This window comes from Triturus cristatus, chromosome 12 (assembly GCF_964204655.1).
Source record: "Triturus cristatus chromosome 12, aTriCri1.1, whole genome shotgun sequence".
In the NCBI taxonomy this organism is placed as follows: Eukaryota; Metazoa; Chordata; class Amphibia; order Caudata; family Salamandridae; genus Triturus; species Triturus cristatus.
The window spans coordinates 26,441,714-26,466,006 of NC_140595.1; the positions used below are offsets into that span (position 1 = coordinate 26,441,714).

A 24,293-nucleotide genomic window follows, 5' to 3' on the forward strand; every position below is an offset into this window, starting at 1 on the left:
CTACTCTGGGTTGACCCCATATATCTTCACTGAATTGAACTGCGCGTTAAAAGCTTGTGGGTGCAATCCATACTTGGGTTTTCTTTTCAGCGGTGCCTTCAGATCTCCTGGAGGAGAAACCTTACTTAGGTGTCTTGGGTTTCCTCTGTGTTGCACCTTCAGCTTTCTGGTAGGATTTAATACACCATTTACTGAGGTTCTGTAGTCTCCTCCTGTTACGAGAACCGCATAGCACAACAAACATGCAAATACACTGCAATCAAAGTATGTAGAAAATTTGTAGCATAAAGGTTCAATTTCTCTCCCATACCTGTATTGCACATTGCCTGACCATCAGCAGCGACAAGTTCACTGCAAAATGACCAGACCATGTTTATCCTCCTGTATCTCAATTAACTCTTTCCACTCACGCCATATTACAACCTGTGCCTCTTCCACCAAACATTTGGGTGTGCATGAAATTGCTTCGCAAAGTTAAGTGCCAAGATTGTACACTAGTGACAGTTGTGCACTATACCAGTGCCATATAACACAACACCATTATAGCAACCAGAGATGGAACTGCCATGTAAAAATTTGCACAGCATGTTAATCAAGGACCATCTCATGGCACCTCCAGAATATCAAAATGTATATCAACGGCCAGTGTTTTTTCCAGAGAAAAGTGCATTTGTTGATTAATATTACTCTACAACAGTCAACTGATATTGTTCTTGGCTTGTAGTTCATGCATACTCTCTGCACACAAACTGTGCATCATTGTTTGATCTGTTAATATCTACCACCCCTCACTATTAACTGAATTTTACATTCTATGTCAGGACTGGAGGCGAGGATTAGGCATCATATTTCTTCTTCATTGGCTCAGCAGACGACACAATGTTAAACAGTAACAAACATTTGAAACTATATTTCCAAATGACCCTAGGGAAAATGTAACAGCTGGTCTCAGTAACTACCCACCACAGTCCACAAACTCCTAAGGAGATCTAGCTCATTCCAATTTCTTCGCTGCTCAGTAGCCGTTATAAGTGGCTTCTTTTCTGGGTTTGTTCATAACTTTCATGGTAAGAATGGATACCAAACATAAAGTTAGTGCTGTTTCTTTCTGATAGGAGCACTTTCTGTTTGGGGTACTTGCTCCATTCACGGAGACAGCTGCGGGGTACCCCCAGCCTTCAAGAGTGGGCCACTGGAGTGAGTTATTGCACACACGAGGCTCTGCAAGGCCATGACTTCTGGTCAGGTGCCTGGGTGGAGCTGCAGCACAACCAATGTGTGTGAGCGATTCCCTCTTTTATCTCCGCAATGCTTGACGTCAGTGCACTAAGTTTGCCCACTATTAGAGAACTGACAAAAAGCTGCTGTGGTAATTCTTTCAAGGCTTCTGTATTAGGCCGACCACAGGTTCTACTCTGCCCAAACTCCTGCTTGTCACCGCAAGGCTATTACAGATAGAAGTACAAGAATAAAGTGAGACACACAATGGGTGTTTGAATAATTTCCCTTGGGAACAGTTTCTGTGGATGTTTTGTGCCGTCCCTTCCTGCTATAAGGCAGAGTATGGCCTCCATGGTAAACCACCAGAATTCCCAATGTGGACAGGTGGAAGATGGAGAGTTTGTTCCGAAGGAATATCTCTTCCTGGGGGTAGACTTGTTGGTGTCAAGGGCTGTGAGTGAGACCTTGAATCACTTGAACAGGCAAATCCTGACTGTCAGTGGTTTTCTAAACCCCTTCTTGCAGGGGAAGAAGAATATACGAACCAAGAAGCTCCAGCCATGAGGGTGAAGGCAGTAGCAATCCTTTCGATCTAACATGGCACCCGGAAAGTGTGACGCGCCTTCATCATAAGTAAGTAAAAGTGTCTGCATGTTAAGATCTGTATCTGCCAACCAGGAGGCTGCCAACCCCTGTGCTGATAACAAATTGGTTTTCTTTAATCTATCTCCCTTTGAGTGCAATCCCTTTGGAGGGAAGGGAGGAACAGAAGATGGGGAAATGTCAGAGGATGATGTGGATGGGAACAACAGCAGTTTAAGAAACTAGGGTATTATTTGGGGAATAATGAAATTACCTTGTCAGGGTGAACCCCAAAGTCAGTAAATTAACTTGAGCTAAACCCCCTGGTTGCTATAGTACAGGTTTGACAGCAGATTTTTAGGCTACTGCAGTCAGGCCTGAAGCCATGTTTTACAGGCTCCCTGTGTGGATGGTACAATAGGTGCTGCAGGCCATAGGTGGCGCTTAACGTTTGAGCATTCAGTGTATATACTAGGGCCTTACAGTCTAGTTAAATATGTCAGTTACGGGAAAGGCAAATTAACCATGCTTAAAGGGGAGAGCAGGCACTTTACTCCTGTTTAGGAGAGGTAAAGAGCAAAAAGTTCAAAAACTAGCCAAAATAGGGTCTAGAAAAATTTGGAATATCTGGTGTGACCATGCAAAATAGATGGATTTGCCTCGGGCAGTAAAGCCCTTCAAGCAGAACCTGTCTGCGGCCTGGTAGTATGCCTGCCACTATTTGCAATAATAACCATAGTTGTAGCTGAAGCGACATATCAGTTCACCAACCTGGTCTTGGTGACTCAGATTTTGAGGTAGCATGTGTGGTTTCCAGCACTTCTGGAGGTATCACAGGACTGACCGGTTCCCTTCCCCTGCTTTTACTCTATCCTGAAGGATTGTCAGGAATTATCTTACTTTTGGTGCTTGAACGCCCTTTGGGCCACATGTATCAAAATTGGAATTTGAGATTACCTATTTGCGATTTCCTGAGAATCGCAATTATGTAATCCCAATGTCCAATGTATGAAACTCCATGAGTTTCATATACCGATTCATAGTGGGTTGCAAACCAACCTACCTCGTTAATATTATTGAGGTAGATCGCAATTTGCAACCCCCTTCGAATCGCAAAAATCACAGGGATGGTGGCCTGACGAGGTCAGCAGACCACCATGTCTGTGATTGCTTTTTAATAAATAAACCTTTGTTTTTGTAAAGCAGCCCGTGTTCCTTAAAGGAAAACGTGTTGCGTTTTGAAAAAAAAAGAAAAGTTTTCCATTCATTTTTTAAGAGCAGGCAGTGGTCTGTGAGACCACTGCCTGCTCTTAAAAAATGCTTTAAAAACATTCACAAAGGGGAAGGGGTCCCTTGGGGACCCCTTCCCATTTACACATGGGTTACCACCTACTTGACGTAGGTGCAAACTTTTGCAACCGCATTTCGGTCGCAAAACATTCATACATACCGATGCAATTCGGTATTAAGAAGGGACGCCCTAAACACGCCCCTTCCTAATACTGAATCGCAAAACCCAATTTGCAATTCGGTAACAGGTTACTGAATCGCAATTTGGGTTTGATACATGTGCAATCCCTTTTTTGGGTTCACGAACGGGCCGATTCTGCCCATTGGCCCATTTGCGAACTCAAAAAGGCTTCATACATGTGGCCCTTTGAATCCGAGGGCATGGTGGATCTCTGGTGACGGTGGACAGTCTTAGGAAGTTCAGGAGTTGCTTCATCCCTTATACACCGAGCAAAGGCAGAGGGTACTGTCAAAAGATAGCATCCTCCATGAGGAAGTCAAGTTGGAGTGTTACAGGGAAACCTGGATCATGGAAACTGTATTTTTTGTCTGAACTGCTGGAAGCAGGCTTAGCATTCAGGACTGGCAATACTTTTCAGCTCTGCTATTTAGGTGGGCGAGTTTAGTGTAAATGAGGTCCAAGTAGGGATCACCCTTGGGTGTGTCAACTCATCAGAGGGGCTGAATTATCCAGTTCTCTGGAAACTCCCTATTCCTGCGTCTGGGGTGCAATTTAGCCTTCAAGCCCTTCCTGGTTTGACAAGACAATGGATTTGTGTCTACACAGGAACTCTCTGCAAAGCTGGCCCCCACTCCTCTGTTTAATTTCATGGAGATGGGTATCGGGTATGAAGATGTTGGTTGTTTCTTGCAGGATGCAATAGTGTTAGCAGTCTCTTCTTCTCCCCATGGTATACTACTGCAAAAGGGGTAGGTGAGAGTGCAGGACATTGTGGCAAGTGGTATTGTGGATGAGATCTGGCACCACTGACAGAAATGTCGATTCAAGCACATAATTAGGCGGAGCCAAAAACAGAATGCTGCTCGCACCCTGCCATTGCGACGCTAGTGCTGTTCAGCCAACTGGTTGACCCAGCGACAGCGGCGTCAAGATGGAGAAAGTGGATTAGGCGGTTCCAACACTATTTTTGTGAAACGGATGTTGCACGTGGGAGGGGAGGAACTCTATGAACTATTTTAGGACTTACTGGGGCTGATGGTGACTTTGAAGCAGCAGTGAGGATGCCGAATAAACATTTCGACCCTCAATTAAATCCGGATTACGAACATTTCAAATTGCGACAGGCACACGAACAGGAAGGCGAATCCATTGACATGTTTTTCGTGTGACTGTGCAAGTTGGTCAGCACATGCACTGGCGCGCCAAAGGCAAGCCCGTCTGTGCCTGTCCGTGCCCGGAACGCGTCCAGCACCAGAAATGCTGGCCATTTTTGACCAGGTAACTATATCACAAGAGACTCTCTTCTGGCCCTTAATAACAACCCTCAAAACTGTAACAACTCTCTTGATGCTGCAAACTGGAAGCGTCCAATCTGCTGTATGCACTGCAAAACAATCCTTAAGACCACACAGGACACATTGATCAGCAACTGTCCTAACCTGACCCACCTGCAAGGTGGTCTTATTAATGCTTGATCATTATGCAAACATGCCCGAAACATCTATGACCTAATCCTAAACGACAACCTAGATTGCCTCTTCCTAACAGAAACCTGGCTCAAAGCCTGGTGCAATCCAGAGATCATCCGTGCCCTCCCTCCTGGCTAACATATTTATAGACTAGATAGACCAGTGCAACGAGGAGGGGGCCTAGCGATTATCTATCACAGCTCACTGAAATGCTCAGTATTTGAAATATCGGACCTCAGAGGTGCAGAAAGTATCGGTTTCTGTTTCTGCATAGAGGACTCCTTAGCCTTTGCAGGAGCCCTACTCTACTGCCCACCAGGCCCCTATAAAACTTTTCCGGATAGTATTGGAGATATTAAGATCTCATGGACTCTCAGATTCTCTAATTTCACCCTGCTAGGAGATATTAACATCCACCTAGACATACTAAACGACCCGGTGCAATACATTTCAGGGAAATTATGGATACACTCGGCCAGGAACAACAGATACTCCCCCCCACCCATAACGCAGGCACACACTGGATGGTATCTGCTCCAATCTCACGTCCCTTACAGTCAAGGCGCCAGTTAGCCTAATCTGGTCTGATCACAAGCTGATACACTTAGAAAATCAGATACCAGCGCATGAAAATCTGCAAGGGACGCACCCTCACCACTCATAACACCAAGCCCAGGTGGAAGGATATGGCAGGCTTGCCCGATCTTATTTGAGAAGCATTAGTTTGAGGACCTAAGTTGTCAGGGGATCCTGTAGTAGACAATCAACACTTTACGCAAAGGATGTCCATCGTGAGGGACCGCTTTGCGTCCTCTGGCTCACAAAACAACCGACCGCTCAAGAAACCCCCCGCCCCATGGTACACCCAAAACTTGAAAGAAATACATAGCCACTGCAGGATCCTGGAAAGTAGATGGCGACAAAATTTTGAACAGGCTGAATTAACCAAGTTCAAAACAGCTCTTAAAAACTACCACCAACAAATTAAAGCAGCCTAAAAATATTACTTTACCAAAATGCTCAAGTTGGCACACTCAAATCAAAAAACTATCTTGAAGATAGTCAACTCCTTCAATAATCCCATATTCCTAAAACAAGAGATCCCCCCATCACAGTCTCTCTGCTACCATATAGCTGATTATTTTGAACAGAAGGTCCAGTCACTACAACAAGATAGCCCAGCACCCCCTGTCTTCTCCATTAACAATAATGTTGTTTTAGATTAAAACAGACCGGCCCTCAAAAGTTTGGGTCTTTTAGCATTGATCAAACTCGCCAGGCGACTCTTGCTGTCAAATCAGGGTCACCTTTCGACCCTTGTCCCTCCCTCATTTCTACATGTAATGATAGACACTGTCAATCCAGTCATAAATAAGATAATAAATGCTTCCCTGTCACTTGCCAAAGTTCCTAATGATTGGAAGCTGGCAGCGGTTGAAACCGCTCCAAAAAAAACAACTCACCGATCCCACCACCCTTACCAACCTCGACCCATCTCCCTACTCCCATGTCTAAGCAAAATCACTGAAAAGCAAGTTAATTCCCAACTTATGACTTACCTGGAAGGAGCCAATATCTTACACCCTAACCAATCAGGTTTTAGGCCTCAGCACTCTACGGAATCAGCCCTCTGGTACGCTGCTGAATCCCTTAAAGCCGCCCTTGATCAAGGAAAGAATGCTGATTTGGTCTTATTAGACCTATCGGCCGTATTCGACTCAGCCTCACATGCCATCCTCTTGGAGCGTCTTGAATCCTACGGCAGCTCTCATCTTGCCCTGGCCTGGCTCAAATTGTTTCTACAAAACCGCAGACAAGTCATCACCCTTGGGCAATATCAATCAGCAGAAAACCCCTGCTCTCTGGGGTTCCACATGGGTCCATCCTCAGCCCATTGCTCTTTAATGCCTATACGGCCCCATTGATTAGTCTGATATCGTCCTTTAACATCGAGACCATCTCATATGCAGACGACACACAGCTCGTCTTGGTTCTAAAAAAAACACCACACTGGCGGAAGAAAACCTCTGTCAATGTCATGCAGCGGTTTATCACTGGATGAAAGCCAACCACCTAAAATGCAATTCAGAAAAGACAGAAATCATGCCTGTGGGGAAAGGGAACACCTTCTCCACCAGTTTATGGTGGCCATTTGACATCCCCCCTCCGCCTAATACAGTAAAGGTAGCCAGAAATTTGGGAGTCAAATTTGATGCAACACTATCTTTCCACCAGCAATGATTAGCAGTAGCTGGGACCTGCTTTCACATGATGAAATCACTTAAAAAGTTATTTGACTTACTACCGACCAGGGCAAGACAGGCAGTCCCAGTGACCCTAATTACATCTAGATTGGACTACTGCAACAGCCTCCATGCGGGCGCCAAAATGTTGGTCCTACACAAACTCCAGATGGTACAACACACAGCTACCTGCCTAGTACTAAAATGGCCTAAGAGATTATCAGCATTGGCTGCTTTGGAAGCATTACACTGGCTATCAATTCACACAAGAATCCTGTTCAAGATCATTATAATCGCCTTCAGAATCTTCCATTCCTCGGGTCCTCTCTACCTCCGGCCCAGGTTTGCGCGCTAGGTACCTCACCATATTCTTAGATCATCTAACGCCAATCTGCTAAAACCCCCAATGTTTAGATGTGTCTCAAAAGGGGGTAAATCTCTTGCAGTAATCAGCTCCAAAGCCTGGAACCAACTCCCCTACTACCTTCGTTTTATCCAATCAGAAACTCTTTTAAGAAATGCCCTGAAAACCTGTATTTTCACAGCCCCTGATGCACCATGCAATGCACTCATCTAAATCACTTCTCCACCTTGTTTACCCTGTCTATCTAGTGAGTCACTTAGCGCCATGATGCTCCTCAGAGTGATAGCTGCGCTTTACAAATGCCTGTTCACATAACATAACATAACAACATAACAAATAGAGATCAAAGCACAACTCATACATGGATGCCGCTCTGCCAACCTCAGAAAGTTGATTCTAAAGAAACCTATAATTTCGCTGGATGACATACTTATCCTAGGATGACCTCATGAGTTGGCTAACACCAGGGCTGGTGAATAGGAGTCAGTTGGCTAATGCCAGGGTTGACGAAATGGAGTCCGCACTAGCCTGGGACACTGCGGTCCTGTCTACGTCAGGTCACGTGAAAGTCAAGGTGGAACGCATGGATGCTATAAGAAAGTGGCCAGGGAGAGGGCAAGGGGGAGACAGTGCCCAACAAGGAGAGAAGATGTGTGGAAACTGTGGGCTCACCAGTCATCTGCCGAAAGGGTTCCCAGCAAGAAAGAACCCCTGACTGAGGTGTGGACAGCCAAACCACTTTGCAAAAGTGTGCTAGAGTGCAAGTCGACCGCTGGGTGAAGGCTCAAAAAGCAAGAAACATGGCATGGTAAAGCACCTATCGGATGATGAGGAGTAAATTGACCCGACACAGGTGGTGCGACAGCAGATGAAGATGGTAGAAGAATCCTGTTGATATATAACAACTTTTTCGACACATGTGAGTCTGCAACGGTTTAAGAAACTCAGGTTTGGGATTTCCTTGGCAGCTGAGGTATTCCAGAACACCTTACGGGAAGTCCTCTCCGGACTAATTGGAGTCATAAATGTCAGTGATGACATGTTGATTTTCTCGCACACACTGGAAGAGCATCATCTATGTTTGAGAGCAACCATGCAGCGCTTGGTGGAGCAAGGACTGACACTGCACAAAAACAGATGCTCTTTTTATGCCAATTAAGTGGTATTCTTTGGATACCGGTTCTCCAAGGATGGACTACAGGTAGATCCACTGAAGGTTGAGGCCATCAGAGCTGCTGCCATCGCACAGAATCAGACGGAAGTCTGCAGCTTTCTGGGGATGGCCAACTATTGTGGTAGGTTAATTCCCCAGCTAGCGACCATTTCAGAACCGGTGAGAGCATTGACCAAGGAGGACACTCCCAGGGAGTGGTCCTCCGTGGCACCGCGAGCATTCAATGAAGTCAAGAAGGAATAGTTACAAGGGGCCACAATGGCCAATTTTAGCCCAAGAAGCAAAACAGAGCTCATCGTGGACACCAGTCTGGTGGGGCTTAGGGCAGTCCTACTACAACTGAATGCATAAGGAGAGTGGGTACCTATTGCATATAAATGCAAAAACTAGGAGTCATTGTTCCTAACTAGGAAAGGAGAAGAGGAGCTCTATCAAAACTGGACAGATCGAGAGAAACAGTCAACAAGGGATGTCATGCTTCATCATAAGGTGGTTGCTCCTCATCAGGCCGGCGCTGCAATGCCCTATGCGAAGGGCCACTTTAGCAGAGATCTTTTGTTTTTTTGCTGTTTGATGAGTGTAAGTAATATCTAAGTGGGGTGGTGTTGGGTGTGCTATGATGTGAATTAAAACTGATTGGGGACATCACCAAAACATTTAATACCTTGACACCCCGGTCAGATAAAAAAACCTCATAGGTTAGTGCTACTAATGGAGTAATGATGTACTCTAGTAGTGTGACGTTTGCACCCATGCCAGGGTCAAACTCCGGTCAACATGTTTTGCGCCCCTAGTGGTCAAAAAGGATGCATGACGCTTCTTCAGGCATAAAATAATGGGTGAATTTTCCTACCCCCCAATTGTTTCGATACAAGTACCCTATGAGTGGTACCACTTGTCTTGGTGTTGGCTGGCCAACCTATTTGGAAAGAAGGAAATAATGCATAAATAAATAACAACAAAGTCATCATGTTTCTTGCATAAGACCATCCTATTAACCAGAATGTCCCTTATCATGGACCAGAATGTGTGTCTGGAGCTGAAGTGGCCACCAGACACATGCAGACAAACAGAATACAAATACAACTTACAAGGAGGTAAAGCAAATGACATTGTGTGACATGTATAAAGGTACAACTCATATTATCATGTTGTCTCTTCCAATAAGGTGTTATATTCCATATAGGTACTATAATATAGGCCTCAGTAAACTCGTTAACCTTCACCTTTATTCTCTCCCTACATTACACTTGTCACGGTTTACAGGGACTGAGCTTTTACCTAGATATTACACTGCATTCAGAACATGGGTTTTCCCTAGTTTGAAATCTCGAAAGGGTTCTTGGAAGCACAGCAGGACTACCATCTCCTGTATAAAATCTACGTACAAAGTTCTGGCCCGACATCATCCTTAGGCCGACACAGTAACACAGCAAGGTAGGACCCCTGGGGAGACCTATGGGTATATCTACATCACATCTTGCTAAGATAGCTAGAGGAGATCGAGACTTCCCGGCCGACACACTGACCAGAGACGCTGAGGTTCCTGTATGCAAACACTCCAGCTCGCAGTGGTCTAACATCCCTCGTGGGGTGTCCAGCTCGATACCAGGACGGGGTCCCACACTCTTACTTAAGGTAATGAGGTTGACTAAATTCCAGAGGGATTCTTTGCTTAACACCTACACCCATGCTAGGTACATTTAGGTACATCATGGTTCCGGTGGGGTCCCTGCCCCCGATTGTCTGCTGTGTGTGTGTGCTCCTTCAACCATGCGGAAATGAGTATTCCTCAATTCCGATATACATGCGGTTAGCGGTCCAGTTCTCCGCTACCGGAAACCATCGCTACTTCATTCAGCGCTTCCGGGGGGGAACCGCATAACCGCAGAGGTTCCCGCCGGCTCAGCGCTTCGGATTAACGCCTTTGCCCTCTTCGGGTGCCCGAATCTGCGTCGGACGCCGCTTTTAGGTATCCCGAGGCCGCGCTGGAGCACTGCCTCGTTTCCCTTTCGACATTGCTACTGTTTCCCTGCTAGCGCACACTACTTTGCCAAAGCCTTGGTTTTCCATCCATTGCTGGCGCGCAGGGCTGTGAATTTGACAGTGTTCTTGACCCTGGATTGTTCACACGTTCTTTTGGGATTAGGTTATTTGGTATAGAAATGCTCAGGAGCGCCTGGTCTGTTTCCTGCTGCACCGCGCAGGAGCGCTTGTTATTTTGTATGTACCGCGCTGGAACGCTTTTGTCTGTATCCCTTTGCACCGCACAGGAGCGCTTATTATGTTGCACTGCACCGTGGTGGAGCGCTTTAGTCTTGTTGGTCTGTAAATGCGCAGGAGCGCTTGTTACTTTGTACTGTACCACGCTGGAGCGCTTTATTTTCGTTTAGGCTTGACCGCGCAAGAGCGCTATTTCATGCTCTGTTTATGCAGATGACCTCTATATATGGTGTTTCTAATTGCAAGGTAATTACTGTTTCCGCATGTGTGTAAGGAATGAACAAGAGGAGGGTTTGTCTGTGCCCGTTGTAACAAGGTCTCCCCTTATCTTCCCTACCAGCCGGATTCACTGTCACTCCCCGAATAGAGAGAGGTCCTCTTCTGGTCTTCTGGACACCATTCCCATCATCTCTAGCTTCCTTCCCCTAGCCCATCTCCATCCTGGTTTGTGTACACGTCTCAGCTGGGGTAAGGTGGGTACGGGGACGATAGCTCATGTCGTCTCTGCGAGATTACTTCGCAAGCAGCAGGTAAGACTTGTGGGGTACACGACAATAGGGAGGCATCGTAGGAGTACGCATCTTTTATCATGTGTTTTATAACTTGAATGTATTCATGATTTTAGTAAGATGGTAGAACTATACCATCCTTTCACTTTCATAGTACTGTTAATCATTTATATCTTATACTGTCTAACGGTTGTTGCAGTACATCTAGTCTACACCAGAATGAAAACTGTTCAATAAATGATTATTGAAAACGCCCAGCTTCTTCTATTCAGTCTATCTCTCTGAGAGAAACTAGGTAAGCACTTGTGACTGGGCGAAAGGTAGTACATTGTTTCCATTGTCCTGAGGGATCTGTGTTGTCATGTTCTGAGGTTGCCAGAATCTATTCTTTCCTTAGTAAGAGGAGATTATATAAGGCACTGTGAGCTAGCTGATACAGACAGGCTAACATAACCGGTGGGGGTGCACGGAATCAGTCTGCCACCAGTCCCACAGTTTATGTTATCCAAACGTGCAGATCCTGCATAGGTCATATAGGAACTACACAACATGGCGCCGCCAATGTTGGTTGGGTACATATTTAACAGTAGAATCAGAGAAGTTCAGTCGTGCTATTCTCAGAAATCCCTATTTACAAAATACCAGACGTCTGGAGTGGGTACGCTAAATTCCGCCACTTGTGAGTAGGCAAACATCCTATTTATTGGCTGTTGGTTAATCAAGCTTAAAGGACACAAAGTTCCTAAAATTGTGCAAACACCTTATCTTGAACTTCCTGGAATAGTTATTCGCCTCTAAAACAATGACTGAGGACACGGATAATGACCTCTGTTACAGCATGTCTTGCCTGTCGGGATCGGGGATGTTACATGCTGTAACAGAGGTTGTTCACAGATTGGCCTCGACCACATTCCTTGTCAATAGAGACCGCGGACGTGGCCCACAGGTTACTAGCTTGCCGTCCCTGATCTACAGCAGCTCACTGCAATAGGCCACTCTGATTTCGAGACCGCTCCACGGCACAAACATTTCAATCGCCTCCTTGAAGAGGTTACATCCTTTAGTAGGTCGACTCTGACCCAACATCCAACTGTACAGACCTCGGCCGCGACTGTCTGCACCCTTTACTCTCCTTGTACTTGGGCTGGACTTCTACTCGATCTTCGCCTGAAACAAACCTCCTCCAAGTCACTCTGACCTGGATCTAGGCAAAATGTATACAGGCATACCATTGTTAATGTCCTGATGATGATCCTATATCCTTTGTTAGGATCAAAACGCCATCGACTTGTTGTACGCCATGTACACTTCTTTATTTAATACTTATTATGTGTAATGGTGTCTCCACTATAATTTGTTTGTCCTACCAAAATGTGTCTCATACAAACAATTTACTCTGCCTTAGCCTTATTTTTTCATGTTGTGCGTCCTTCCCACCAAGTTGGATACAGGCTTGTGTCCCACTTTATTTGTTTCTTGCTGAATTTTGTGTATATTTTAGCAACTATATATTAAAAACACCTGTCCGACTGGACAGCTGTAAAATATAGTACTGATTGGGTCTATATTTATTGTTTGCTCTCATTAATCCTTGTCTAGGGACCACTGTCTTTAGAAATAGATGCTAGACAGTGCGGCAGAAGTAACAATAGCTCGCCAGAATCTGATGGAATTTCTTGTGACAGCGGACTTGAATGATTATATCACGGTGGAAACACCTGATACTAGGGTGAGTGTCCCACATAAATTGTATGAAAAACACTCCAGATGGAGGGGGACAAATGTACTACAGTTAGAGGTCTATTTTGGGAGAACCTGACGTTTGGCTATGATATTTTGTTAGCTGAACAAGTTTGGCCGCCAGCATTTGTCATGGATTGCCCATGGGGAGAAACAGTAATCTTACTAGCATTTTCTGACCACGTTCAAAAACACTTAAAATATACATATGCGCTGGAGTGGGCGGTAGCCCAGGCTCCAGCGTTATACAAAAACCATGTTGGATGAGATGAGGATTCAACCCACCACAATATTACACTAAAAACCCTCCAACTGCACAAAGGCAGTATCCTATAAAGCAAGAAGCAAAAAAACAGGTCAGGGAGATCTTAGATCAACTTGAATATCAGAGGGGGGATTGAAATATGCACCTCTCAAATTAATAACCCATTGTTTTCAGTATCAAAACCAGACAATTCATATCTTCTAGTTTTAGATTACAGACATTTAAACACTTGCACTAAGACATTTGCAGTTCAATATGCACACTGTGCCGCATTCATGAATAACATAGTGTGGAAAAAATACAAAACAACAATAGATATCTCAAATGGATTATTTTGCCAAAATATAGTGCCTGAGAGCAGATATTGACAGCATTCTCAGCGCTAGGGTCACAGCGGCAATTTTATTGAATCCCCCAGGGGTACAAGAACAGCCCGGGGTTGTTTTTAGCCAGATTTCATTACAAGACAATTATGCTTACACTTTTAATTGCGTCACCAAGCAGCCGCATACGTCACAAAGGAAGTATTCCAAATAGAACATTAACAACAATAAAAGGCATGAGCCCACAGTATTCTGCCTCTTTTAAATGCGGCTCCAGGCAGATAAGTTATCCTTTACATTCCTTCTCTTACTACATTTTAACTGTATTTTACTGATATTTTACTGATATTGTATTGATATTTTATACCTATTTGTTCTTGTTCTATGTATCTGATCTTTTACATAGCCTGTTGTATTACGACTCTTTTACATAGCTTATCCTAACATATTTCTCATATTATTACTGAGATTGTACTGGTTTTATTCACCATTTTAGCACGCACTGCGGACGTTCTCCTTTTACATAAACTCAGTTTTTTGGGACTTACCCCCATTTCCCTTCCCTTCGTTTCGGTCTCCCTTCCTCCAATTTATGGAGGTGGGATGATGATCACGCGACCTTCCGATCGTTCCCTACCCGATTTGGTTTAGTTAAATTTCGACACAACCTAAGTGCGTTTTTTAACTCACTTTGCCGATCGTACCGTCGCATTGAAATCTAAGGAATGAACCTTGGCAACGCGACGCTAGCGTCGTCGCGTTGCCAGGGAACATTCCTCAAATCCTCCGGCTGTCCCTGCTTCAGCCTCCTACGCGTCTAAGCTCCATGGCAACCAACAAGGAAATAACCTTCGGTGATCGCGCTCGAGCGCATTTCAATCACCGGAGGAGGACGGTTGACCACTGGCACAGTTTCTTTATGTTTTCTTGCCTGCCTCTAGCAGAAAGGCAGTTATAAGCATAGGAATAATTATTCCTCATTTACCAAATTATTATTTCAACTTTATACCTTTACTTTATAGCTTTATCCTAATATATAAAAAAAAAAGGAGAGAGTGAAATTAGATTTATTTATTAACCTATATATAAAAAAAAAAAAAAGGTGAATAATAATTTACTTTTACCATGTCTGACTTTGACTCAGACAAAGCTGAGGCTAGCGCTCCTACCCCCAATTTTAATAATGAGACTTTTAAAGACATCATCCATGAGGAGATGAGATCCTGTATGTTGGAAACCTTGTCCAAAGTTATCACTGCTAAAAGATCTTTCCTATCCGATGAGGACAATACTACAGACCAACATACTAACGAAGATCTCACTAATATAAAGGGAAAAAGAGCAAATAAATGTAATAACATAGAGTTTTTCCCGAAGAGAACTGGAGGTCCTAGTACCTCTACTTTTACAAGAGGCCACCATACCTCTTTTTCCATGGGTGTCCCGAGCGGCACAACATATAAAGGTGTCCCCAGCGGCACAACGCATAAAGGTGTCCCAAGCGGCACACAATATCAAGGTGTCCACCGCGGCACAAAATATCTAAGTGCTCAAAATGACTTCTCTGATACCAATAATGATGATGATGATCTTTACTTTGATGATGCCTCTAATTCACCTGACGAATATGTCCTAGACTTAGACCATGATGATTTAGAGTTTAGTTCTCTTGACGACGACCTCACTCTCTCTTCCAAAGATGCCATCCTTGACCCTCTAGGGCAAGAGATGTTCTCTCCTCTTAACATCAAACATCCGAGGAGCTCAGAATGGATCCCTCACGACCATGTGAGTAAATTCATCATTAAATGGCTTAGAAACCCGCTTGACAGGAACGCTAGAAACCTGCTAAGAGCGGAATGTTGCCGACCCAACATCGGAGATAAAGCTTCTCAAACCCCAAATCTCGACCCAGAACTTATAAAGTACCTTTTCAAGCTCGGAAGAGACCCTAGGACGGGTATGGAGAGATCTCTAAAAGGCTGCCAAGATAGGGTCCTGGACATCCTGGGCCCCCTGGCAAGAATCATTGATATTTCGGAAGAAAGCCATATTAATGGCACTCCCCTCGACCAGGGGCGGCTGGTGACATTTTAAAGTGGTGGGGCGTAATCTGATTGGTATACTTCACCGTTGCGAGCGAGCGTAGCTTGCGAGCCCGAACCCCTATAAGGAGGGTTCGGGGGGGTTCTCCCCCCGAGAAAATTCTGAAAAAAGAGAAGAGAAATGGTGCATTTTCAAGCAAATTTGAGAAAGCAGGAAGGTTAATAAAGCAATTGTGAAAGTGCAGTTATAACATTAATAAAGAGATGTCATATAACATAGGTAGCTGCTTATTCAGTGTATAACCACAGAGCTTCATAACAGACTTCGAGATACAATGCATTTCTGAGTACCTCACTCACAGATGTTTTTTATTTAACAAACTAAACTGGTTGCAAAGTAGCAGCATTCAACATTGTTTACTTTTTGTAAATGAAATCAGCACGTCTCTCTCTAAGAGCAGCAAACTTTTCAATAACTTTAGTGTTAAAGTCCGGGATTTTGTGAACTAGCTTGCTCTCTACAGAGAGCATTGCCAAAGCATTGAGTCTTTCCTCAAGCATGGTGTTTCTCAGGAATGTCTTAATCCTCTTTAAGGCTGAAAAACATCGTTCTGCCTCGACTGTTGTCATAGGAGTGGTTATGACAATTTTAAGTCAAGCCACTGTCTCTCCAAGTGACTTTTCCATATTAAGTTTATGGATTAAAGCCAGCAAAGACAAGGCACTTGTGGCCTTCTGGTACACAGGCATTCCGTACAGTACAGTCAACTCAGTTCTCAGCTCTTCTTTATTGAGCATAGGATAAGCTCCCACAGCCTCATTCAGAGCACGCTCCGGGAAGGATTCATCATATTTGGCAAACTGTTGACTTTGCAATAATGTGGCACTCACCAAATGTTTAGTGAAAGAAAAACGCTCTCGTGCCTGCACAATTACAATGTCACAGATCTCCTTTGCAATTCGGACCATAGTGGTGATGTTTTTCCTGCGGTTTGTGAAAAAAGATTTCTCTGGCAGTTTGCTGTCTAAATTGTCAACCCCATCTCTCACTTTGCTTATGCTTTGTACAAACATAGTAGTATATACTTGCACTTTGACAGTATCTATCTCTCGTGCTTGTAACTGATTGTATAACAGGTCGACAGCTACCATTATATCATGAAATAAATACAGTAAGAACTGAAACTCTCTGTCTTGTAGTGTTCTACCAAAGCCATGGGCTTCAATCTGACTTTTGTAATCAAACTCATCATTGGCTTCTATGGCTTCAAAACATTTCAGAAGGTCCTCTCTATGTTCATAGATTAGGTTGACTGTACGGATGTTAAAGTTCCAACGAGTTGAGGATCCCCTTGGAACGCTTTTGTCTACAATGTCATGAAGTGCTTCTGTTCTTTTGGGGGAACGCGAGAAGAATGCTGCCATGCCTCCTATATCCTGAAAGAAAATTCGTGTCTCGGTGATCTTTGATACTGCCTGTTGCATAATAAGATTAAGTTGGTGAGCGTAACAGTGCACATAATGAGCATTAGGGTACACATCTCGAATTCTCTTCTGAACTCCACTAAGGCTTCCACTCATTACGGACGCACCATCATAGCTTTGCGCAATAAGTTTTTTTTTTTGAGGCAGCTCTGGAAAAATTAAGCTCAGTTGACGCAGTATAGCTGCAGTAATGGTTTCTGCACTAGAGTCTCTTAAATGTGTGAAACCATAGAACCTCTCCACAACTTGTCTGTCATTGTCAATGTATCGAAACACTAATACGGACTGTGTTTTAGTGGCCACATCAGTGGTGTCATCAGCCTGAATAGCCACAAAGTCTGTGTTTTGCAATTCTTGCACAATATGGCTTCTCATAATTTCGAGCATACACTCAAGAAGTTCATTTTGTATTGTTTTAGAGGTGCCCTTAAAGACTGTAGCACGTGCTAAATGTGCTTCCATATCCTTGTCTATGCTTGCTATTAAATCCACAAGGCCTTTGAATATTCCAGGATTTGGGGAACCTTCCGATTCATCATGACCTCGTAATGCCAGTTCAAAAGCACCACAGAAACGAATGCAATCAATTATTTTGGATAGAATCTGTCTGTTCCTATCAACTGCTTCATTGTGTTTCTGTATTGCTTTGCGGTATGCATCACTTATCTGCTGCTCAATCGGAGCATCTTCCCCCAACATCCCCAGTCTAGTCAGGTTTTCCATATGCTTTCTTGTGCGTGAATGCTTCTTTATTTTTTCAGACAAATGCTTCAAGTCTGTTACTCCTTGATTTGTCCAAGTAAACTCACCACCAAACAGCAAGCAGGGGAAGCAGAACAGAGAATTTCTTAATGGGCACCCTGTAAGCCAATCAGCTTTTGTGTACCAGGCGTTTGAGAATGTACGTGTGGACATTTTTCCTCTGTCCTGGGAAGTTTGCTGTAGTTTTAGGTCAGGCCGATGAGGTCCCAATTGCTTTAAATCTATTTTCTCTTGAAGTGGCCGTGCCTGGAATGACCTTGTAATCAGCTCTTGTACTGTATTCATGATGACGATGCTGGCCTTACCAATATATATTAAAGAAACCTGCCAATAATCAAAGTACAACATATAAGGTGCGGTGCAATAATATAAAATTGCAGTATAAATACATATATCTTGTGCAGTATCGCAATAAATCTCCAACAGCTCCCCTTTGCACAACATGACTGCTAAAAATACAGCCTTACTGTCTGCTGCCTCTGTGTGCCATAGTGGTTGCTGAAGGCACTGAAACAGACACTGCTTGAGGGCTTTGAACAAGGCAAGGGATAGATAGTGCTGTTAACAACCGTTATTGCCCAAATCACAGGGCTAAGGGTGTTAGTAAATTCCATCCACTGAGGGTACAATGTTCAGAATGTGTGCCTACCCCAACCACCATGTACAGTGACCACACACATACCTCTAACTCCACTCTAAAAAAAAAATAGCTTCAGTTTCCTTACCTTTAACTCTGGTGTTTGCTGGGTCGTAGCCGGGGTGAAAGAGCAGCAAAGGAGGTCTTGTTCTTCGCCGGAAATATGACCAAAAATTTGGTAAGGGTTGTCAAGCTTTGGAAGGTGCTGAAAATAAAAATAACGTGCTGTAACTAGACAAGCATTGCTTTTCAAATACAAGTAATCCCAATGAATTTTACCAGCGTCAGTTCTTCAAGTTAACATAAAATAACTACAGTGTTCTTAAAATATTTATTTTGTTTGATGTTCGGGGAAACCAGACTTTTTTTAGTCTGCTACGTTAAAATTATCCATTGGAATCTGCTTACATTTAAATGTAATAATGATATGATTTTTAGCTTTCAGTATCTTTATGGAATATAATAGATCACAATTTTAAATTCAAATTATCCTTTAATCAATACATTAAGAAGTGCAGCAGAGAACCATAACTAGTGAAATAGTGTAAATATGTGCAAGAACCTATTCAGTCTCCGCTCCAGCAGTGTAGGCGGATCTACAGAACCCAGGCAGCGAGTGTATTGTGTAAGTGTGTTTGCGTCAGTAAATTCCTCTGTGCCTGAAACAAATAGAACACCGGGCTTAACTAATTGAGGCTAGTAGTCTGATTGCCGACTTTGGGGCTGGAAACCAGGGTTCGAGCCTCGGGTTCGCGTCCACATCCTGTGATTCTGGGCAAATCACTTAACCTCCCCGTGCCTGAATGTGTCCTTGTGTAATGTAACCGGTGCGTATGTACAGCGCCCCAATACCTTCGGGTCGAGTTCACGCTATATAAATCTGCATAAAAACAAAAGTGTGCAGTACCATGGGTTTATTTTTCCACAGAAAGCTTGGTCACTGACAGATAACACAAAACAGAGCCTTGAACCCACCCAAGAAACTGCACCTTGACGCAGCCTTACAGAAAAATGTAAGCTAAAGAATCTGAACAGTAGGAAAATCGGCGTGCTAATTTTGGTATCAAAGCTGAAGCGGAGCATAATTTACGTGCACAGTTGCCACCTTCTTAACCCCCCCCCCCCCATATACTGTGTCCATCTCATGCAGGCTACAGTTAAGAATACAAAGTATGAGCGAGCAATGAGAAAGGTTTTCACACGTGATACTAGACAACTTGCTAGCACTGTGTTTTAGTGCCCAGGTAGAGAAGCCCAAGGGAACTGCCTCACAGCCAGCTGTACCCCATTTCCTCAGACCCAGAGCAATAACTCGTACCGGCCAGCAAAGCTCTCTCCGAACCGAACGTCATATTCATAAAGAGCACGGCCCGGGCTGCAAATTCAGCATCTCACTTTTGAAAGCCGCAGGGATCCGTGCAGCGACAACAACGCCATTCCGTGCCACTGCCAACCCTAAAATGGCGGACGCCTCTGCGCACCGCCACTGCGTGAAGAGTGTCACCCGTGCAGTCAGTGAAAAGTGTCACCCGTGCAGTCAGTGAAGTGTCAAGCGTGCAGGTAGTAAACAGAGTCAGTTGCAGACAGTGAAGAGTGACACGCGTGCAGACAGTGAACGCATGCAGGCAGTGAAGAGTGACACGCGTGTAGTCATTGAAGAGTGTCACCGTGCAGGCAGTGAAGAGCGACGAGCGTGCAGACAGTGAAGGGTGTCACCCCTGCAGTCAGTGAAGAGTGTCAAGCGTGCAGTCAGTAAACAGTGTTACCCGTGCAGGCAGTGGTCGGAGTGTCACGCGTGCAGGCAGTGAACAGTGTCACGCGTGCAGTGACCACGAGACCAGGATGTCGCCAGTTCTCTGAATTTGCATTTCAAGGACAGAAGAAGTATTTTGTGTGAAAGGTGATGAGGGGCACGCGTGACGTTATATCTCATTATAAACAAGCCAGCCTGGAAACTGGCCTGTTAGCACATGCTGGGACTCGGAGGTTGGCCTAAGCAGTCAGTGAACCCCTATTAATTATCTGAACGCCACAACACCCCCTCCCCCCCCACACACACACACGCACTTCTCTTGTACTGGTGACAGTGTGCACGGAGATGTCACACCACCTCAGTTTGCCTTCTTTGAGGAGTGCGCAGTCACCACATAAGCTTCTGGAAAAGCCTCCCATTCATGGTTTTTTTTGGGGGGGGGGAAATGATACACGGCGCATAAACCTGGGTGAAACAGTCTTCGCCGGTGCACTCAGTGCTGTGCAGCCGTGCACGCCTCGCCTCGGTTGGGAAATGCACGGCACATCCCTTGATTAAAATAAAGTGACGTATGGATTTTCACAGACACGGGACAGGAAGGCAAGAGTGCAGCGGGCATTATGCAGATCCGAGAGTATTGCAGACCCGGGGCATCACTGCACTAGTACTCACCACCAATGGACAAGTCCGGAACAGTAGAGTACGCAAGGTGACAAGAGTTAATTGTCAGTCACCACACCACGACAGTGACGAGTCCGACACACGAGGCACTCAGTCACACGACGGATCCTGACTCCTGTACGCACCGCCGCCACGAGGTTATGCAGACACAGACAGTGTGGCACCACCGCGTGCGTGATGACGCGACCGACTGCTGGAGTGCGCACCTCATGGCCAATCACTGTCACTGTGTTCAGACATAAGCCACAGTGATTGGCCATAGTTGCGCGGCACCCAATTAGCGGTTACTCGTAGGCTGCCATAAGGGGTTGTTTGGACTGATACAAGGTGCCCACTAGAACTAGTGGACAGCATATATCAGGCCAACTTCTCACATTGGTGTGCAGCGTGTGGGATTCCAGCTTGCTATTGTTTTACCATAGAATCTCAATTTGAATTGATCAACTGAAAACCACTAAAGGTACCTTAGGTACATATAATATCAAGTTTAGTATTCAATAAGTTCTACTGAACTTAGAGTTGTTTGTTAAGGGATAGCACACCCTTTCTACAACTCAAGAGAGTTTAGTAGGCCACACTAGTGTAGGTAGTACAATACACCACACCACATTAGTAATGTCTAGTCAGCCAGGAACCAGAGAGTCCCTGCCGGAAGCCAGTGGGCTTCTCCCCTATAAATATGTTAGGTTATGTTATGTTAAAAAGTACTTATACAGCGCACGTTCACCAGACGGTTTCTTGGCGCTAAGTGGAGTCAGACAATTGCATAACACAGAAAGAGAAAAGGAAAAGTTCAGTTGTGAGCTTGGATGAACAGCCAGGTCTTAAGGGAGGACCTAAACTGGGCGTAAGAAGAGGATAGTCGTAGATCAGGAGGAAAAGAATTCCAAAGCTGAGGAGCCAAAAATGAAAAGCAAAGACCCCCGTGTTTTTTACGCTTAAACGGGCGAGGGGTTAATAGATTCATGTTTGAAGAGCGCAACACTCGAGAAGGAATATAGCGTAACAATCTAGACATAATGAAAGCCGGGCCGTGGTCCGAGAGGGCTTTAAAGACGGTGCAGCCTAATTTAAAGTGGCTGCATTGAAATACGGGGGAGCCAATGAAGATTTTTTAGTAGGGGTTTCACATGATGAGATTTAGGTTGACCATAAACAAGCCAAGCGGTTTGATTCTGTACCAGTTGGAGTCGATGTAATTGGTAGACCGAGATACCGGCGTACAGAGAGTTAGCGTAATCAATACGCGACATCACCAGTGCAAGAACAGCTTGAATCCGAGCCTCAAAGGTCAAGTATCTGCTTATTTTACGAATTCTTCGAAGGTGAAAAAAACAAGCAGAGACCACAGAATTAATCTGCCGTTTCATCGTAAGATCGTTACTGATTACAATTCCCAGACTTTTAACCGACTTTGCAGGGGATGGAGGGCGTCCCAGAGAATGGGGCCAGAAGTTGGAATTCCAGGGATTCCCTAAGCCACCCGTAAGGATCAGCTCGGTTTTGTCTGGGTTTAACTTGAGATGGTTGGCACTCATCCAGTTGCTGATAAATAACATTGTTGACTGAAAGCTTTCAGTAGAAGAGAGAGAGGAGTCGATGTGGAAAACTAATTGAAGATCATCGGCATAATTAAATATAACCACATCTCTCTTTTGAAGGGCCGAAATTAAAGGAAGAATGTATAAATTAAAAAGAAGAGGAGAGAGTGCAGAACCCTGAGGGACCCCACACATCAGTCTCTTTTTCTGAGCCAGAAAACTGGCGAGACGGACTGCTTGAAAGCGGTCACAGAGAAATGAGGAGATCCAGTCCAGCGGAGGGCCCCGAATCCCGGCGCTCTCGACCCGGTCAACCAAAAGATCATGGTCAACCGTGTCGAAAGCGGCCGAGAGGTCTAGAAGTACCAGGGCTTGCGTGGAACTCAAATCAGCCCCTCTGCGCAATTCATCAAGGACTGCCAAAGTGACAGACTCCGTGGAGTGTTTGGGTCTAAACCCCGCTTGATGAGGGTCTAAGTAGAGTGACTGCTCAACAAAGGTGCTGAGACAGTCAGCCACATGGGTTTCCAAAATATTATCCAGAAAAGGCAGCAGTGAAATGGGGCGACAATTGCTGAGAGTGAAAGGGTCAGAGCCTGGTTTTTTAGGTCTCGCTGGCGTTGCAGCGCTTCGCGCTGCCGCCAACGAGTACTATTGTTGCCGTGTTTCCTCCCAAGGGAGACAGACCTGGGCACGAGCAGATTCTGCTCCGGGCACGAGCTGATTCTGCTCTGTGAACGCGCTTCACAGTGGAACAGCTTGTGCGCGTTAATTGACAGGCGCGCCCTCCAATCGGCTTCCCAAACGATGGTGATTGACTAGCGCAGCTGCCACAGACTCGTGACGCTATTACACTGCGTGCGCTGTGTTGGGGGGTGACGCACTTGTATCCCTCGATTTCCGCCACTGGCTTTATGTATCTGGTTGCGCTGTTCAGCTTCGCGATTGTGCTAGAAATATCAGGCGGCAGCTCCAGTCCAGTTTTTCAAGTTGCGTATGTCCATGCATCTGTCTCGCAGCAGCTGTCTGACTCACCCTTACTCGAGTGTCCCACACAGCCGTGACATCTGTGGGACCCAGGTAAGTTGAAAGGGACGTTACATAATTGTAATACAATTGTAGTAAGAAAACACCTTTGGTGTTTTGAACAAACAGCGCTTTGAAGGCCCGAGACAGCGCTGCGAGCGACACTATACACACCCGATGGATGACGTCACCTTGGTGCTGCTAATTGACCCTGGCCCTCATAGACTTTCTCAGATTCCGTGCCAGGTTAACATAAAAAAGCAGCAGTAAAGTCAAGGGCCTTTTGCTGGGGCCACCATGAACACTTCTTATTTGTTTTCATTGGATCTGGCGCTCGTAAGTGTTTTTAAGTACTTATATTAGGTCACTTGATGTTCGCTGTTGTTTTTGTTATCCGAAAAAGAATGCTGGTGAACCTCTGGGGTTCAAGGTCGAGGGGGGCAGGTGGTGGGAGCACAGAGCCGTTTCCCAAGTTTAGATACAAATACTCTGAACTGGCGCGGCCTCATAGAAAACATCTCAGGGAAGACATTGCTTTTAAAAATTCCCGAGCGCAAACTGTATTTTGAGCAACAAGCGAAAACAGGCATAGAAGGTATGACGATGCGAACATCTCAAATCAAAAAAGTTAGCCACAGTCACAAACAGCATAAAAACACCCATAGAGCATCAGAAAAAAAATGGTAGGTGGAACCAAACGTATTTTTATTGTAGTTTTATATCGCAAACATGGCCGAAGGGCATTAAACACTTTAAATTTTACAAACATTTTACATGAG

The 24,293-nt window shown here is 44.9% G+C and overlaps 1 protein-coding gene across 1 annotated transcript; it reads right to left on the minus strand.

The window, feature by feature from the left end:
- Positions 1-18,691, minus strand: LOC146772272 (zinc finger MYM-type protein 1-like). The gene is made up of 3 exons (XM_085636986.1): positions 18,602-18,691; positions 16,355-18,200; positions 1-212 (listed from the first exon to the last, which is right to left on the minus strand). The coding sequence occupies exons 2-3, from the start codon at positions 18,159-18,161 to the stop codon at positions 1-3; spliced, it is 2,019 nt and encodes a 672-aa protein (XP_085493112.1). The 5' UTR covers positions 18,162-18,200; positions 18,602-18,691.
- Between the last annotated feature and the right edge of the window lie 5,602 nt (positions 18,692-24,293).

Bases quoted from the DNA above. Each gene is read 5' to 3' on its own strand.
- LOC146772272 (XM_085636986.1), bottom strand. From the start codon at position 18,161: ATGAATACAGTACAAGAGCTGATTACAAGGTCATTCCAGGCACGGCCA. The intron at 213-16,354 runs GTGCCTTGTCTT...TTCTCGTAACAG, and splicing joins TGTGTACCAGAAGGCCACAA to GAGGAGACTACAGAACCTCA.